The sequence below is a fragment of the Sparus aurata genome, chromosome 12, assembly GCF_900880675.1.
Source record: "Sparus aurata chromosome 12, fSpaAur1.1, whole genome shotgun sequence".
Classification (NCBI taxonomy): Eukaryota; Metazoa; Chordata; class Actinopteri; order Spariformes; family Sparidae; genus Sparus; species Sparus aurata.
The window spans coordinates 17,749,227-17,767,633 of record NC_044198.1 but is presented as its reverse complement, the minus strand read 5'-3'; the positions used below and the strand labels follow the sequence as shown (position 1 = coordinate 17,767,633).

At 42.0% G+C, this 18,407-nt stretch overlaps 1 protein-coding gene across 2 annotated transcripts in view; it reads left to right on the top strand.

Annotated features, from left to right (window-relative positions):
- astn2 (astrotactin 2) overlaps positions 1–18,407 on the top strand; it is a 319,763-nt gene that overhangs the window by 270,098 nt on the left and 31,258 nt on the right. For both annotated transcript variants that reach the window (XM_030435507.1, XM_030435505.1), the window contains 2 exons: positions 2,112–2,245; positions 5,003–5,151. In XM_030435507.1, coding sequence (XP_030291367.1) covers positions 2,112–2,245; positions 5,003–5,151 — 283 coding nt within the window. The remainder of the gene's footprint in view (positions 1–2,111; positions 2,246–5,002; positions 5,152–18,407) is intronic.

The window sequence follows — 18,407 nt, the reverse complement described above, 5'->3', positions numbered from 1 at the left end:
AATCTTGTGGTGGTAAACGAATGGCGGTCCTGTGGTCTTTCTCTCTTTTGCCCCTAGCAGCGGAGGTCATTTCTCATTTCTCATATTTGTCTAGTCTGTGTGCGTGCATAGACCTTGAGTCCAGGTTTCTCTTGTTGCCTTTGTCTGTGGCCTGCTTCCCATTGACATGAGGTGGCAAGACCCCTGCTGCTGTTGTTTTCTGGCAGCAGTTAGCCTCATGGGTTCGGGCAAGGGGGGAGAAATGTAATTACCTTTTTCCCCTTTTTGGTTTTCCAGGGGGTTATTATATGGCCATGGATTACAGTGCTCGCCTGCTCCCTATAATAACTGCTCATTCAGCATGCTCATTTTGAGGGTCTTGTACTGGAGGATGAATAATGGGAAAGCCTTGGCTACTGAATGATCCTGATCCTGTCCCACAGTAAGGTGGGGAATTCTTTCAGCCTTGGGAGTCACCTTTTTTTGCCTCCTTGTTCATCGTGTTGATTTTTTTACCATACTATTTCCTTTGGTCTCTTCAGTCTTGTTCTCTTTCCTTCACTCTTTCTTACTCTGCTGCCCATTTAGGTCACTTTCACTCTCAAGATTCTGTGCCTTGAGTGAAAGCAAGTGGTATTGGAAGAAGTCAGTTCCCATGAAAGGCTGTTGAGCCTCCTTTACAGCTAACAATGCAGTGTTGTGGAAATGCTAACATCAGCTTCTGAGTGCATACCCTGACTCTTTTTTTGGCCAAGCCGCCCGCCTCTCTGGTCAGGACTATGCCCAAAGTCATCTCAAATGTCACTTTCACTAATCAACACACTGCAGAAATCTTCCTTGGCATTTCTCCAATGAAATGAAACGACCAACTGTGGAAATCAATCTTTAATTGGAGAGTGAGCTTCTCTATGTGTGTTTGCAATGTGCCCACGTGTGCACGCTGCATGTGCGCCGTCGTCTTAAAAATGTGTGTGGTCTCATCAGTTCCTTTGCCTTCGGATAAGTGAATGTCATGGTGTATTGGAACAAAGGAGTGGCTTCTCTCTGCTTTTTGTTGGATGCCTGGTACCCAGTGATAATGTTTCCGCATGGTTCCAGTGTCCTATTTTTGTGACCATGATCAAGTACATCTCCAAAGTTGTCTGCATGAGGCAGTACTGCCAACCAGTTAGAGCACATAAATAACTGAGTGCTCCATTGATCCATAGTGTGACAGGGGGAGCCAGAGTGCTTGCGAACTCCCTTGAACTCGCTCTCTATCATGCCTGTGGCTTTAGGGAAAGCCCTGACATTATACTTTATTGCTTTGACGGTTATATTGGCATTTTGCTGCCTTTTAGAGGATGACTGAGCTTCTGCCTTTGATTTTTCTTTCGCCCGTTAATGAAGCAGCACAAGGAGATGTTAGGAGATGACATCATCTCCTCACATCCTCCCCCCCCTCCATCCCTTTCTCAGACCGACCGACAGCAACACCGACGGATCCACACACACACACACACACACACACACACAAACATACACATAGAACGAGGGAGGTGGGGAGTGTCACAGCTTTCACACCTCCATCATAAAAGTCACAGTGCATCTATGATATCACGGTGTAAGCTTGTCGATGTTAGTGAGATGTTCCTGCCTTCCAGTAATTGGGAACGGTGGGTATGAAAAGGTCACTCTGTGTGTGTGTATGTGTGTGTGTGTGTGTGTATGTGTGTGTATGCCAGTTTGTGTGTGTGTGTGTGTGTGTGTGTCAGTGTTGGTGTCATTGTGGGTGTGTGCGTGTGTACCTGCACTTCTGTGTTTGTTAGAACCATTGTGAGTTCTAGACCTTCATAGATAGGACATTTTGCAAAGTGAGGACATTTTGGGCGGTCCCCACTTTGTCAAAGGGCTATTAAGGCTAAGGTTTGATATGATAGTGTTGATGGTTAATTTTAGGGGATAGGGGAGGAAAACAAGGAAAATAATATATTCAATGGAGAGTCATTACATGGACAGAAGTGCAAGGAAGTGCGCCCGTGTGTGTTCTGGGATATGGAGGACATTGAGATGGGGGTGGGTAAAGCATAGATGGACAGGGAGCGCATGTTCCAAGAGATAATTGCATTTCTCTCACCTGTTACCCTTTACAGGCCTTCAAGAGCGCCACAATGAGCTCATACTGGTGTGCCGGAAAGGGCGATGTCATTGATAACTGGTGTCGCTGCGACCTGAGTGCCTTCAGCAAAGATGGCCTGCCTAACTGCAGCCCCCTCAGGCAACCAATGTAAGTGTGAGGTGACACCATGACACCCAGGAATTCATGCACGAGGGAGATTTCATGGATGCATGCACTGATGCACCACAGGCACACTCACATGGACACACATACACACACACACACACACACACACATATACCTACCTGTCTCTGCTGACTCCTAGGGAGAACTGGAAAAAGTTGTAGACACAAGTACAGTCCCCAAAGTTCTAATAGCTGTCAGTCGGCCCTTACACCCTTCTGAAAAGAACATGCTCTCATTCAAGGTGTCCTAATAATACTCCTAAGGTTTTTGTGAGTCATCCGTTGCAGCCATTGTTGCCCTGAGAACTTAAAAAAAAGAAAGAAGAAGTTGAAAGGGCACGGTTTCAGAGAACAAGGCTACAATGCAATGAAAGCATTTCATAAAAAAAAAATGAATATATGTTTTATGCATATATATATATATATATATATATATATATAGATAGAGAGAGGAGAGACAGAGGGAGAGAGAGAGAGAGAGAGATAGAGAGACACAGATAGAGGAGGGAGAGAGAGAGAGAGAGAGAGAGAAGAGAGATGAAGAGAGAAGAGAGAAGAGAGATATATATATCTATATATAGAGATACATATATAATAGATAGGAGATATATATATAAATATATATATAGATATACACATATATACAGATATATATATATATACATATATACATATATATATATATATATATATATATATATATATATATATATATATATATATATATATATATGTATGCTGTGTTGCAGAAAGAATAAGGGGCAACATTTATTGGCATCACTGGAGAATAACAATGAAAGCTGAACAAGGATAAAATGCAACTAATGTAATGAGGTTTCTTTCTTCAAAGATACTGCCCACATTTTTAACTAAAACTACATTTATAGCTTTGTATTATTCTTGTTCTCTACATTTCATACATTTCGTACAATTTGTGGTAACGCTGTAAAAAAGGTCAACGTATATCTCGAGCCAATGCTGATGCTAAACCAGTTACCTTTAAATCTCTTCTTTTGCCTGCATTCAAACAACCCTAATGATGAAGTTCTTTGGAACTTTTTTCTCTTTGATAGAGTAGTATAGTGATGATGTCATCGCCCAACAATAAGCTGACATCAACACAAATTTTACTGACTAGGTTAGATGCCAATGGCATTGTCTTTTGGACAGGTGTGACCCATCAAGTGGTCACACTCCAACAAATAGGTTGATATAATAAGTGAGTACTATTATGAATAACTTTACGGGTCCAATTTGTAAGATGGGATATTGAGTCTCAATCACAACTCATAAAATTCTGACACTTTGGGTTGCTGGCCATCCCAACCAACCAACCAAGCAACCAATCGAAAGTGTCAGTATTAGACAAGTTCTGAATTAGACTGAATAATCACCCATCTTAAAAAATGGACCTTAAAGATGCATAATAATGATGCTTAACTAAAGGTGACAGACAACATCCAACTGTTTACATTATACTTTATTTAAGGATCTGTAATATTCATACTAAGATATCTATGATATCTCTAAGAGTATAATCTCTATTTCTGAATGATCTGGCTGATTGACTACTGGACTATAGCACACATTGATGGAATCAAAATAGTTCACTAATTCAGCTCTTTGTAAAATTCAAAGTTATATTGGACAAATTCAGATTGCCATGTTATGGTGTTTGTGACAAAAAATGTATTCCTTGTTTTACAACTGTTCTTTTGAAATGTTGTGCAGGGAAAATGTTTACATGAATCAGCGTGTGCAGGTTATCTTCCCATTATGACTGTGGCTTCTATGTCAAAAACATGTCACAGCAACAAACCACCACTCTGTTTCCAGGGTCAAAAATCAAAAGTGCTCAGACTAAAATGGACATTTTAACATCTACAATTTGTCAGAAATTCCATCTGGTGATAAACATCATCTGATATGACCAAAAATTCTAAAACTGTTACTTCATAGACTGGTGAGATCTGTCTCTTCTTTCAGCAATACTTTACCAGAAATACTGGTATTTGGGACACACGCAATGATACTTGAGACTTAGATTATGCTGCACAAGTATTGTGCAAGTGGTTTAAGATGCTTTTGGTGGTTTTGTTATTGTTTGTTTGTGGATTGTGGTTGTGGAATTGGAGAGGAATGGCGTGTTGCCACAACCAGAGGTTTGGTCAGGCTTTCCCTGGTCCCATGCCTGCTGGCACGAAAGGGCCAGTGAAGAGCCACTGCAGCAGCCAAATCTCCAACCCTGCCTGGCCAGTGCCGGAGTGTAAGGCCCATGAAAACCTGCAGTACTTATTATTATTGACCATGAGGATGAAACCGAGTTGCATGCTTTCTGTGAAAGAGGGATAACCTACCTCTTCAGTCATTTTCAAAGACACAGCTGCAGGGCAGGCAAAATGGAAATATTGTTCTTTTATCTCTTTTCAGGGATTAAAGAGGAAAAACTGCACAAGGAACACTGCTGGAGAACAGGTGGCATCGGAATGTTGTTTTGTTGAAAGCAGCTGTTTGCCGTCTTGTTGTGCAATGAGATGTAGGCAGTGGTGCGACAGACACAACAATGGCCACATGGGATTCCTACCTATCCTTAGGCATTGGGCACATAAACACACAAAGTTTGATATTAAAATTCCAAATGAGGGCAACATACAGTTGTTTGGTAGCCTTTTGATGTTATTGTTGATATTGATGTTATATCTATATCTTAAACCTTGTCTTTTCTATTTGAATGTTTTAGATTGCGCCTAGCCCCTTACCTGGAGCCCTCAAGCACAATGGTGGCCCTGGAGTGGGTGGATGTGGAGCCTCTGATTGGCTGCAAAGTCTCTGATTACATCATCCAGCATAAACGAGTAGAGGATCCCTTGGAAGCAGAGGTCTACACAGGTAGAAAAACTATGTGCCAAGAGTTGGTTGACTTTTTGAAACTGTATAGAGATGAGGCTGATGATGTTATTTTGCCCATAGAACAATTTAATTTATGATCTATTATGTTGGTCAAATCTTTACAGTTTTTAAATGTAGCTTTACTTAATGGTTAAATATGTAAGATAGCTGATTGTTGAGTCTCATTCCCAACTTAGAATACCGATGTTTAAGGTTGGTGGCTGGTTGTACCTAAAACCCCAAAGCAGCTGTATTTGACACATTTCCCCCTTGATGTATGTCTTTATTGTTTCAGCAATCAGAATTGTTGTACACACACAAACTTACACTCACGTTTGTACACCTATCCATGTGAGGACCCTAATTGAAACAATGCATTCCCTTGCCCCATACCCTGAAGACCTTACCTTAACCTAAACCTAATTCTTACCCTTACCCTAAAATCAAGTCTTAACCCACAAGCCTCTTGTGTACAAAAGTGAGGACCAACCAAAGTGTGCTCACTTTTCCAAAATGTCACTCTCAAGGTCTAAAACTCGAATCAGTTCTCAGTTTTGTAAGTTACAGGGGTCAGTAACTTTTTTATGGGGGCAATTGAGATTGGAGCTTGATTGCAGCAAAACTAAGTGTATCATTGAATTTTTCACAAAAGGAAAACTAATTACATAAGGTGATGTATTGCTGGGAAAATCAATGATGAGCCATGCTGAAGGTCAAACCGGAGTCAGAACTAAGTTCTCTTTCAGCTTTGCATTTTCTCCTTACAAAAGTATTCTTTCAAAGTGGTGATGAAAATATAAAGATGGAAAAAATAATGAGAGTGGAAAGGACAGTTCAATGCCACTGATAAGGAAAAAGAATAAAGATGTCCGATTAGTTGATTGAAGTAGTGAAAGTTACAATTGCAAGGAGTGAGGTTAAAGTTTTGGTCTGGAAACAGAACAGAAGGAGCTTAGACTGAGGATGAGAGAAGATGACGTAGAGCAATTTATCAATTGCCATAAATGGTGCTGACCATTGTGCCGTGGGGCTGGGGAAGTAAGTGGTCATGGTTGTGACGAGGGGCTGGTGTGAGTCAGAGGAAGGGTGATAGGAAGGAATTTAATAATATTGGAGAAATGAGGTGGTCTGGAAGAAGCTGGCTGTAGTCATTGGGAAGTATGGACAGGCCATCCATCACCCCTGGGAGGAGTGCTGATGAAGCGTGGGCACCAGCGAACGAAAAGAGGGTACAGACAGCTAGACACAGGCATGCTGGCAGAGGTGAGGTAGGAAGGGGCAGATGGTGTGGGTGACTCATTCTGCTATGTGCCAGTCACCACTATAAATCATGTCGTAACAGACACTATAATAGAGATTAGAAGTCATTGTCTTGGTCTTTTGTCTTTTTCTCTTCCCCTTATGCCCGTCACTCTTTATCTCTAACTGTTAGTCATGTCTCTTTTGTTTACTTTCAACTTTCTTAAAGTGTCTGGACAAACTTTAAAGATAACTTTTGGCTAAACAACAAAGCAAATTTGAGTTGAATGCATTGATTACGTGCGTGTACGGCATCTGAACCCTCTCAGAGAGGAGTAGGTAATGTTAATTGGCAGGAATATGGGCTCTCCATCACTGGAAACATCAAGTATTATGAACTGTGCAGGTACGCGTCTGGGGTCGCTCCCACTTGCACTGCTAATTCTGCAAATTTTAGCTACACAAAACCTTCATTGTTCTCCAAAAGGGGGTGGGGATCAAGATTGCTGATACAAACTTGGAAGCCACTGCAGGGGTCGATTTATGAAATAATAGGGGGCCTCTTAAAATGATGAGATCCTGTTCTCTGGACTCAGCAAATAAAAAACCATAGTGTCTGAGAAACATCATTTTCTCACACTTACTCTGACATATTTTGGAATCATTGGATTTGTGCTCGCTGCACACGCTGCTAGCTTTTTAAGGAGCATCCAGAAAATTGGAAGTCTTTATAGTAAAACCAGTGATGAATAAGAAGTCCAGTTTTTCTTTTCCATTAGCTCACCTTTTGTACACAAAGTAACAAGCTCATCTATATCTTGGATGCTTTTTCTCAGCACCTGCTTGACTTTTGCAAACACACACACACACACACATTTCTCTGTTGAAGCTGTTCGTGAAACCAGTCGTCTATCGTTGGCCACTGAGCAGCTCTAATGGAGCAGTTTGGGGATAAATACTTTGCTCGAGGGCATCTTGGTGGTTTTCTGGAAAGCAAGTGTTTCTCCTTCATTTTCCCTGTTCATATTTTCCAAGACTGCACGATGATTTGAATCGGCGAGCTTCTCCCAACCTCTGAGGGTGGGTACACTCTAAAGGATTACTCGGCTGATTTACAGTAAACCCTATTTGACAATCTACACAATCATAGGGAAAAACTCCTGATCCAAAGCTTAGCTGGGGTTTGTACTTGCCAATGTAGAGTGGAGAGAGGTGAATCAGATTCAATTTTAAAGCATTGAAGAGAGAACACTGTGGAAAACAAGAGGTTATATAGTTACATATGTTAAGTGAAAGTCAAGCACAAAGTTGGTACTTCTCTCTTTTTAACAGGTTTTTTATTGCAATCAAATTCCACCATTCTGAACTGCCTCACAGATTGACGTCAGGTGAGGGATTGGGCAGCTGGATATGGAGCACTCGACAGATGGTATACTAGCCGAGGAAGAAAGAAGAAAATATCAAATCAAAATAGATGCCCGATGACAAAAAAAGTACAAAGGACAACTGCACCGACAGTGCCGTAGAAATCAGGAGACAGACGAGGCACAGGTGAACATAGTATGGATTGACCACCACCGACATCATCAGTAGTAAGGGGCAGCACCTGCGACCAGCAGAGGAGATTCAGCCGGCGCCGGCATTCACAGGAGTAGAGGCTGCATCCACATCCATTGCCAAGTCGAAACACTGCTTGGGGCTGGTGTCTGAGAGAGAGGAAAGATAAACAGACAGCCACACACAGACACTCAGCCATGCTGAGCATGAGTCACACACTCAAGAGCACACACATTCAGCCATGTGCACACTCATACAGATGGCAGACAGAGAGTGAGTGTGGAGATGTAGACACTTGGATGCAGCTCTCATTGGGTTCCCAAAGCCATGTTTCATGTCAGTGCCGTCTAGACGAGGATAGGAGAAGATACTGTATCCCTCCTGAGATAGATATGTTAAGGTCAGTCATTTGGGAGGAAATAGATCCTGATTTTTTGGATGGAAGGTTTCCATAGGTTTGGACTTTCTAATTGAAAGAGGGACTTGATTATATGATTCCTCTCAATGGGAAAACAGTCTTTGCAACCTGATTTATCCATATACTTTTTCTCAGGGTCTTCCAAGTCGCCTTTTTTCAAAATGGATCGCAGGTAAACTTCAACTGGTAATGTGTTATCAGTTGAAGTTGTGTGTACATATGTTTAAATTCCCAATTTATAAGTTATTTGGACATACATAATCAAAAACTCTATTTTAGTGGCACCCAAATAAGTAAGTTTAGCCATTTCATTTTAGGATAATGTGTATATACATGTGATGGGTCTCTGTTTCTTCGATTGTTGTTCACCCCAGCATCAGCAGAGCTGGAGCCATTCACAAATTTCATCACCTGAGTGGCGATGTGTTAGGGATAAGATGCTTTTTAAAAACCTCCAAATCCCCCATCATTACTCCAGTTATCGCTGCAGATGTATCTGTTTGGGAATGCAGTGAGTTCCTCCACAAGCTGGCTGACAGTTTTATCCATGTTAATAAGCTGATTCAAATGATGTCATATGCCACCCCTTTTGGCTGGGGTTTTTCATCCGCAACGGCTTCCTGCATGAATGGATGCAATCATGGAGTCCTTGAGAATCTTGAGAGTGAATGGTATCTTCTTCTAAGCTAATATCCATAAATGTTGCTAATGTGACTCCCTCTCGCTTGATGTAAATTGCAGAAATGATCTGACGCCTCTGCTCATAACATCTTCTTACAGTGGGCATCAGCGCTGAGTGGAAAAGTCACGTCAGAGTTTGAGTGTGCTGTTTGGAGGTGTCTTCTTTAGTTATAAACCCTCCGTCATTATGGTGGGTGGTCTAAGGATCAACCGCGTCAGCTCACTGACTGTTTCTAATGCTGCCTAGGCCTCTCTCTGCAATTTGTCAATTTCTCGCTCGGTGTACTGTGGCTTACGTCTGACTTTTAACACAAATGTATCATCATTCATTGCATCTGAGTCATTTTTTTTTTTTTTTTTTGTTGCTGCAGGCATAAGACTTGACCAAAGATAGCCATGCGTTTGGCACTAAACACAGAAAAGGACTGCATCCTGCCCATATACACCTTGATTTGAGCTAAAAACAGCTAAAAATAAAAGCAGGAAACAAAAAGTAAGATAATTAAAAAGTGATCCATCACCTTGTCTCTGTCTTATTACATAGGCTTTAGAGAGATCAGGTTGTCACGTAGCATCACCCTGTTCCTCTCACATCTGTAAATACCATCAGCAACAAGGCCGCCATCTCCAATTTCTTTAGATAATCCAACTTATCAGTGCTGTTTACAAAATAAGTCATCTTTCCTCGAAGGCTCCTCTCTAGTCACCAACAAATCTTCCCTCCAAAGTCAACAGTGACTAGAAGATAGACCTGCTGCTTTGATGTGCAAGGAGAACAGCTGAGACCAGAGTTCATACATCTTGTTATTTATATTGACATGATGGTCCACCAGCAGCCCACAGTTCCCCCACCACCATCCATGTCTGGATCCACATATGCATTTTAAGCCGAGTACATGCTCCGTGGCAGAGGAGGTAACGTGCATGGCCTACGATCATATGGTTAACGGTAGAATTCCTCAAAAAAACAAGTCCAACATATTTACACACTTCTCTTCTACACATGGTTGATTAGATGATTGATTACACCCATAGAAGTGCCTGAGGAGTTTTTAAATATGTTAGAACCTCTCTCATTTATAAATGTTAATGCCTTCAGCTGTGCCATAGTTGTTCCTAGTCAATGATTAGGGTAGAGTCATAAGCTAACACACTGTTGGAACCACTGGCTAAGTGGTTCAAATGGTGTTGCTAGAAAGCTTGTCCTTGAGGAAACTGTATCAGACTCTCTTTGGCAGTTTGACAGATGCTACAGGGCTTAGATGTGTTGAAATATTTCACATGCCTCATACATTATGACTTTTATACACACACACTGACATACACTGCTGTACATTGCTGTCTTGGCCAAGATGTTAAGCAAAGAGCTCATGTCAATACACCGGACTGCAAGCCCGTAATATCACTGTATTACACTTCTGTGGAGAGCGGTTGACCATCATCGTTATCAATAGTCAGGTGTCCTTCATGGTCAAAAAAAAATATGTAACAGATGCAGTTGGGTTAGATTTAGGCAACAAAATAACTCGTCAGTTGGGAAAAGATTACATTACGTGTGTTGCAAGTTAAATACATTACATTGGTTAACTCAGGGATGTAAGACTCTCCCAGCTGAAAAGCCAGTGTTTCTCTGACCCATATCATCCCCAGACTCCACCCTACATGGACTCTTTTGGACATTCGTTTCTCCATAGTATTTGGGAGCGTTCGTTCCCCACATAACAGAAAGGTACCCTATCAACTCTATTGCTCAAACCTCCAGCTCATTCTGAAAAATTCTTCTATTCAATAACAAATGAGCATGGAAGAGTAAAGACCTGAGCAATGTTCCACACTTATCTTTTAATGCATCCAATCCATGCCTGGTATACAGTCATCAACACCTCAGCAATTTTTGTAATGAAGGTCAGGCCAGACTGCAAAATAAAATCTCATGGTATCACCCAGTAGGACACCCCAGCGATATGACAGACAACACACATCCGAGGCTCATTTCATAGAGAGGCAGCGATCATCTCAGCCCAGAACAATTGACCCGACCTTGCAGAAAAATTGAAGGTGGGGACACTGTGACATTAAACACTCTCCTGAATAGATAAAATGAAACCACTGAACGATGCAATGAAGCCATCGTCTAGTTTGGGCAAGTTATTGCTGAGGGATCCCTGCACAGCCATGTGCAGTAGACCGAGAAGCAGCCATGCAAACAGTCTACACAGTGTTCCACAGAATAGAAGAAAATACAATTTTTGAGTGTGCCTGAATGGAAAGAAGAGTGTCCTGCTTGTGAGATACAATTGCAAGTCAATTTCCTTTGGTAGGGAGTTCCCAAGAACTCTGTCGTCATGGCACACAAACACCTGCTGTTAGCTTACCCGAGCTGAAGCAAGAGACGCAGGGAGGTGAGAACAGGCAAAGCAGGGGCTTCTACCATGGCGTCAGAAGAGGGTGTATTATTCACAGCATCGACTCTGCCTTCGTCACAAAAACCAACAGCGAGGAGGAGGAGGGTGCCGCAGACACTGTCAGAACTGCAGAGATCACGTCCTGCGGCTTAGCATAGAAGAAGACCCAACAATGCAAGTGCCAGATATACAGATGGAGCAGACAGAGAGGGATCACCTGTTCCTACAAGGCCGGTGAGTCAAGAGGGACAGTGACTCACTGAGATGAAGCATAGGTGAAGATGAGATCATCCCCGATTGCATTTAATCGTTTCAACGGGGCGCATCCAAGTAAGCGCTGGGAAAAAAAGCAGATGCAGGGGTGAGTTTTAATGGCCATACACAGTCTTTCCAAACAAGATAACTCATCCAGATGGGCTGGGAAATTTGAATGTTAATTTCAGTGGCCTGCTACGCAGAGGAGAGTGATTACGCTTGTAGACCCTTGTGCAAAGGGCACTGACTGTGTAAAATATACCTATAATTAAAGGAAAGCCCGATCACGGCATAGCATTTTAATTCCTCAGCAAGACAAACCTCTTTGTCATCGCACTCCTTGTCTTCTTCCTTCTCCTGTTTCCAGTCAAATGAAGCCCTGCTTGTGGTGTGTCTGCCAGCAAATATGAGTCAACTAAGTGACCAACTGTATAGGTGGAGAGCATCATATTCCTGAAATGCTATCTGTAAACAATATTTAATTGTGTTATGTCTGATTCAGATACAGCTGAATCTATGGAAAAGTGATAGTGGGAACATTAGGAAAAGCAGGTAAAAGGATTCATGGTGCCTTTTATGACTCAGACAGGTCTGCTATCTTCATTAATGTAGCTTAGTCTTTCCTTTACTTTCTGTTGTTTGTGTAACGCTGTACCTGTTCTATCAAACTACTCATTTCTACTCAAAGGGCCTCGGACCCTCATGCAGTTACTTTTTTACAAGCCTCTCCTCATCCTCTGATTTAAGTCGCATCAGTGATGAACATGAGTGATCCACTTCACTTGGCCTCACACAGGCCTCTAGATGGCACACCAAGGCAGAGACAGCGTTCAGAGAGTCGTCTGAAAGAAAAAGGCAGTGCTGATGTATTAGTGTGGGGCTCAGCATTCCTCCACAGCAATAGGTCAAACCAGCTGCGATATGTAAGAAGATATCGGGGATCACAGATGATATTAAGAAATTTGATGAAAGCATTGGAATGGACACTCGCAATCTCTTATAGAGGTAGCTTTGATACCTGCATCAGCCCAAAATGCCAGAATGAGAGGCAGCAGATATTAAGCAGCTGTAAGTTGTGTGAATGATAATGTAGATTCGGAGCATGTACATTTAACAGTAATCAAATCACATAAACAACTCTGTAAGGATATTCTGATTTGGCATTTGCAACTAGGTCAGTCATAAGGAACTCACCTGGTTTCATTTAAAGTTAAATCATCAACCGCTACCATTAAAACAAACAGCTACTTTTTAAAATGAGTGAACACCTTATACTCCCACATTGTTTTGCAAAAAGGATGCAAGAGCGTATTTTGGCAGCATGGGAATAATTAGTGGCTTACCTACCCTATAACGTCAGACGTCATTCAGCTCCGTTTCCTGTCAATCTTACTGGGAGTTCCCAGAAAAAAAAACAAAGGTGCCAAAAATTTTATGAAATTAGCCCAATAAAAGGCTTAACCAAAAGTATCCCTCATTGGCTGAATTCAGAAAGCTTCTGGGTTCCATTATCACATTTTTACAATCCCTCTATTGTCTCGTCAGCTGCTAATTTGGGTGGCTTGTCCTTATGCTGAGGTGACACTTTTTTGTGAATGCACTCATCAGCGTAGCACTGTGCTTCCCACAACTCTCACACAAATGCACACACTTGACGCTAATTAAAAACCTGCGACTCCCGCTGTGTCGCGTCACCGGCGTAAGACACCTGATTCCGTGGCATGGCAAGAACAACCGAGGGCAGGGCAGAGTGTCAAAACTAGAAGAATCGTCAGGAAACGACAAAGTGAGAAAAGATTGTGGAGAGATACGAGAAGAAAATGTGCAGAAAATAAAAAGAGGAGAAAGAGAGACAATGTCTTAGAGGAGTGGAAGAGGGACACCGACAGCAGCAGCACCGCTGAGGGTTACACAGCAATGATGTCACCTCATGCTGGCATTGTTGGACCGAGAAACAGATTAGCCATTTGATCTTTGCCCTTATTTTAGTTCCAGTTTCCTCCTCCCAGCTCATGCAGCCAGCTTATTGGGATACATGACATGTGGATCTTCCTTTGCCTCGCTCTCCTCTTCTGTCACATACCTCTCTACTCTCCTCATGTCCCCCTTTTCTTTCCTCTGCAACCAGGGTCAGTGGCATCCCCCTCCCCAGTTTATGTAACAGCTCCATTATTGGTTGAGACCAAGAATGCCCCCTGATGCGTCGATAAGCCCTCATTCAAAGAGATTGAATTATATGGAGATAAACGGTGTCCTTGAGCATGGGTGCAGATAACAGATTGGAGTGACACAGCTGACTCTCTTTGTTTTGTTAATTAAAGATGACCTCATCGCTAAAAATGGACGCTGTGCACCTCCTCGTCACGAGCCTCGCCATCAGCAGATTGCAGATTGCAGGCAGGGGGCCAAGGGCTTTCTGCATTCCCTTTCCCTTTTTGCTTCCTTTCCCATTTTGCCTCTTTGCACACACATTGTTTGTCTCTCTCTCCCCCCCCCCCCCCCCCCCTCTCTCTCTCTCTCTCTTCGCCATAGGTCTAGACTTTCATTTCATTTTTTGTCGATCCATCTCTCTAAATAACCATTGCACACCCTCAGTTCCCCCATTTGGATGTAGACACTATATGTGTGTTCATGGAACCTCTAACTCACATGAATGGATCCTTGATGAAATTGTAGTTACAACAAGACAGGGATGGCGCCCTTTAGTGCCTTAATTTTCATTCATCATTGTGTTTTTAGGGGTATTCTGTCCCCATCAGTCATAATGATGCTAATGAGATGTTTGTGTGTTTTGAAGCAATGACCCAACTTGGGGTGGTCTGGACTTGAACTTTGTAGAATTCGGTGTTTGCTAAAAAATCGATTTAAAATGCATTTGAGCATTAAATTGGGATTGATTTGTCTCACTCTGCAATTCAGGGCATTGCAAACACGTAAGGTGGAAGAAACAAATATGTAGTCATGATGGAGTGGCTCTGCATTAATGAACAAGAAGGGACCCGCAACCCTGCGTAGATTTATTTGAAGCTATTACAATCATTGCCTAGACACATTTGCTGCTGAGTATTTGTGTCCACAATGGCCTAAAAATACAAAACACAACGTTTTTTTACAGAATGAACAATGTGTAAAGTAATTGTGACCAATGACCAAGGACAACTGACTTGGTGTCCCAACAGGAACAACCTCTGAGCTAGCAACCTACAAGCTGAAAATTGCAAGTTCCCTTAACCCTAAACTTGTCGCTTACGAAACAAAGTAGACAAGCTAGCAGTTTTTCCCTACATGTAAAAAGTTTTGCAGGGGCACCCTTAATGCACCCTGGACTTAGTCCCGCCTGAACAAGTGTGATTAGTTTGAACGAAATACAAACAATCCTGAGCATTTTTGTTTCCTGATACCAGAATCAGAATTGGTGCAACCACACATTTCTCCAGCATTGACACAGCCCTATGGAAATAGGGTAACAACTTTACATAAGCTTCGCTAGTTTATGCGTGTACAAGCTGGTACACTAAAAGAGTTCGGGGGCATGAGCTTGTCTCAGTGTCAGAGACAAGCAACAATTGCTCACCCATTACAAGTCTACTGAAGTCAACAGAGCCCACCAGTCTAGCAGTACAGCAGGTGGAGGATGGCACTGCTCATCAACCAGTCAATATAGTGCAACATCACCGTAAGACACAAGCCAGCCTGTCAACACCAATAGGTCTATTCTTAGTGCTAAGTACAGAACCAGGGGGAGACAGAGCCACTGTAAAAGGAGCTGGGGGCAATAAAAACAGACCACACGTGGGTCTCATCAACATGGTAGACATGGACCCAGAGGGCCATTAGTCCACGACAAACCACCACACACATCCGAATTTCTTGCTATGCAGAAGGTGCAGGGGCTGCCTATTTTCAAACAGCATGCCATTCTCAGCCAGTGTTCCCTGCAGATCCGGGAACCTAAGACGGTCTAATGCAACGAACCTGGCCAACAGGCAGGGCAACGGCCACGCTGCTAGTAACATAAGTAAGATGGGGCTGTTGAATGTGGAGAATTATTTGGTACATTGACATTCCATGAGGGAAAAAGTAAAGCCTAGTTTGCATGATATAATTGCATATTCACCATTTGCGGTCGCTTCTGTTGAATTCTGACCTCAGTTGACCTTGTGTCTGTAATATCGTCAGTCCATAGAGCTGCAGAAATATCATTGTACTGTGTGATTGACTGGTTGAAAGTGAAATTAAATGTCCAATTTGTCCTAAAGGATGATCAAATAATTCATTTTTTGCCATTAAATCATTAATTTAGACTCATATGTTACTTTAAATACTAATATCCCTTCTTATCTTTGATTATACCATGACCTGTATGAAAACTCAATTAATATTAGCTGGAGGTAGGTTGATTAATTTAAGATAACTGTAAGGCTCTGATGTAATACTCTTTACTCTTGCAAATGTTATCAAGATGTAAGAGTCCCACCAAACTGTCCATTGAATTACTTGCAGCTCATCAACATCTAATCCCATCAGGTAAGACATTCAGGAAATGTTATAGTGAACATGTTTTTTTTAATAATTTAGTAAAAGAAACAGCTAACAAGTGTAGGTGCATGGTTTATTCCTTTTGGCAGAGTACCTTGTTTTTGTAGAATGCAAACACCATGTTTAATTGCCATTGACCCCCAAATTACATATATCACCATTCCCAAGGTATCGTGCCAGCAACAGGCGTACCGGACCTGCACGGTTGCAGTTTGATTTGGCTTAGTCAAGATAACTACTTGGTTAACTGTAGGAACACATATCTAGGCAAGTGTTGGGGGGTTAGGTTCTTCTTAATCTTAGTCTTAATTGATAGATTGAAGCAGGGGATTGTTATCATTGGGTTTATAATACATGCACCAAAGGTTAAATTCTTTGAGGAGTAGTTGCACCTCTTAGCTACACCAGGAGCAATGTTCAGTGGATAGCAATGTCAGCTGTTTGTTCGTCCGCCATTTTGATCAATAGTCGTCATCAGCCAGATGTATTGCCATGATATCTTGCACAGAGACTCACAGGCACACTGATCCCCAGACAATACAGCCCCCCGACTTTGTTTTTCCCATGATGCTTTCTTTGTGGCCACCTTGAGACTGATATTTTACTATGTATGATAGGACATCCATGTTCCCATCCAGGTTGCTTGTAATAACTTTGGTGACACCTTAACTTTTCATCTTTCCTCATCATCACATCAAATATTTGATTTATCTAACAGTTTGGTTTACAACCAAATACTGGCACATTAAGTGCTGCTTAGAAAGACTTAGCATGCTAACACACTAACCTAAGATGATGGATATGGTAGACATTACACCTGCCAAACATCAGCATTTCAGCCTTGTCATTGTAAGTACGTTAATGTATTAATTTTAGCATTAACACAGAGCACACATAGCTACTAACATGGCTTCAGATTCTCAATCTTGTTCAAGAGTATGCTAGGCTACTTTTGCCTCACAGAATTAGATAACAAGTACCAGGCTGCATTGATTGGTTGTTATGCTAATGATAGGCTGTTGAACCTGTCAAATATACAGCAGAAGTAAATAAACAAAACATGAAATGTTTCAACACAAGAAATAACACATAGTATAGTTGATGATGATCAGCAGATGGTGTGCAAAATTTAGAAAGAAAGTTTAGCATATAGCCATCCGAGCTTTTGAGAGTTTGGCTTCTTCAATTTGGAAATACTTTGAGGGCAGTATGATCCTTTAATTGTTGTCTCAGGGCTTTTCTGCCCTATCCCTGTTGTTTTTTCTATATTTATTCATTTATTTACATGTGATTTCTACTGAGATGATTGCAACATGCCCCACAGATGACTGTCCTCGTTGCCAGGTGAAAAGGAGCAGCTGGGAACAACAAAATATATCAGTGAATACACGTTGCACTCTTGAGTCTTCATCTTGACCAAACAGGAGATCTCCATGACCTGATGCAGTAGTAGCATCAGGTCATGTTTTGTTACACAACCCTTGAATTACTGACAGTTCGAATTGAGTCTATGTGTGCATAAGGGCATACAGAATACACTGTATGATTCTGCATCAAAGAACATGCACATAATTCGTTTCTAGTCTATTTTCGCCTTCCCTCTCAAACCATGAAAAAACTGTTTTCATGAATAAATGATGTATCTTTCTGCCAGCACAATGCCTCAGCAGGGTTGTCCAAAGGGATGTCCCTCTACCTGATTAGAAAAACTTGGACAATTATGTGCAACTCAACCTGCTTGGAGAAATCTGTTTCCCACATTACTTTGTTCCTGCCTCTAAATATCTGCCTTGGGTGCCATTAGTTAATCACCACAAATCAATTGCAACCCCCCAGCCCCCCTCCCACACATAAGCACACTTAAATGTGTGTCTTGTTTCTTTTTCCTTTTTTTTTGTACCTTGAATTTCCTGCCATAGGTGGCATTAGGTTCCTTGTGACAGCTTGTGTATACCTGTGCAATGTCTGCTGTGTGTGTGTGTGTGTGTGTGTGTGTGTGTGTTTGTGTGTGTGTGTGTGTGTGTGTGTGTGAGAGAGTGCGAGAGAGGAAGGGAGGAAGGTGACGTGTAGGCTCGGTGTGGGGAGTGGAACGTTGAGTGCTGACAGTTTAACAGGAGAGGCCCCGAACAGGTTTGGCAGCCCACAGGAAATATAAAGCTTGT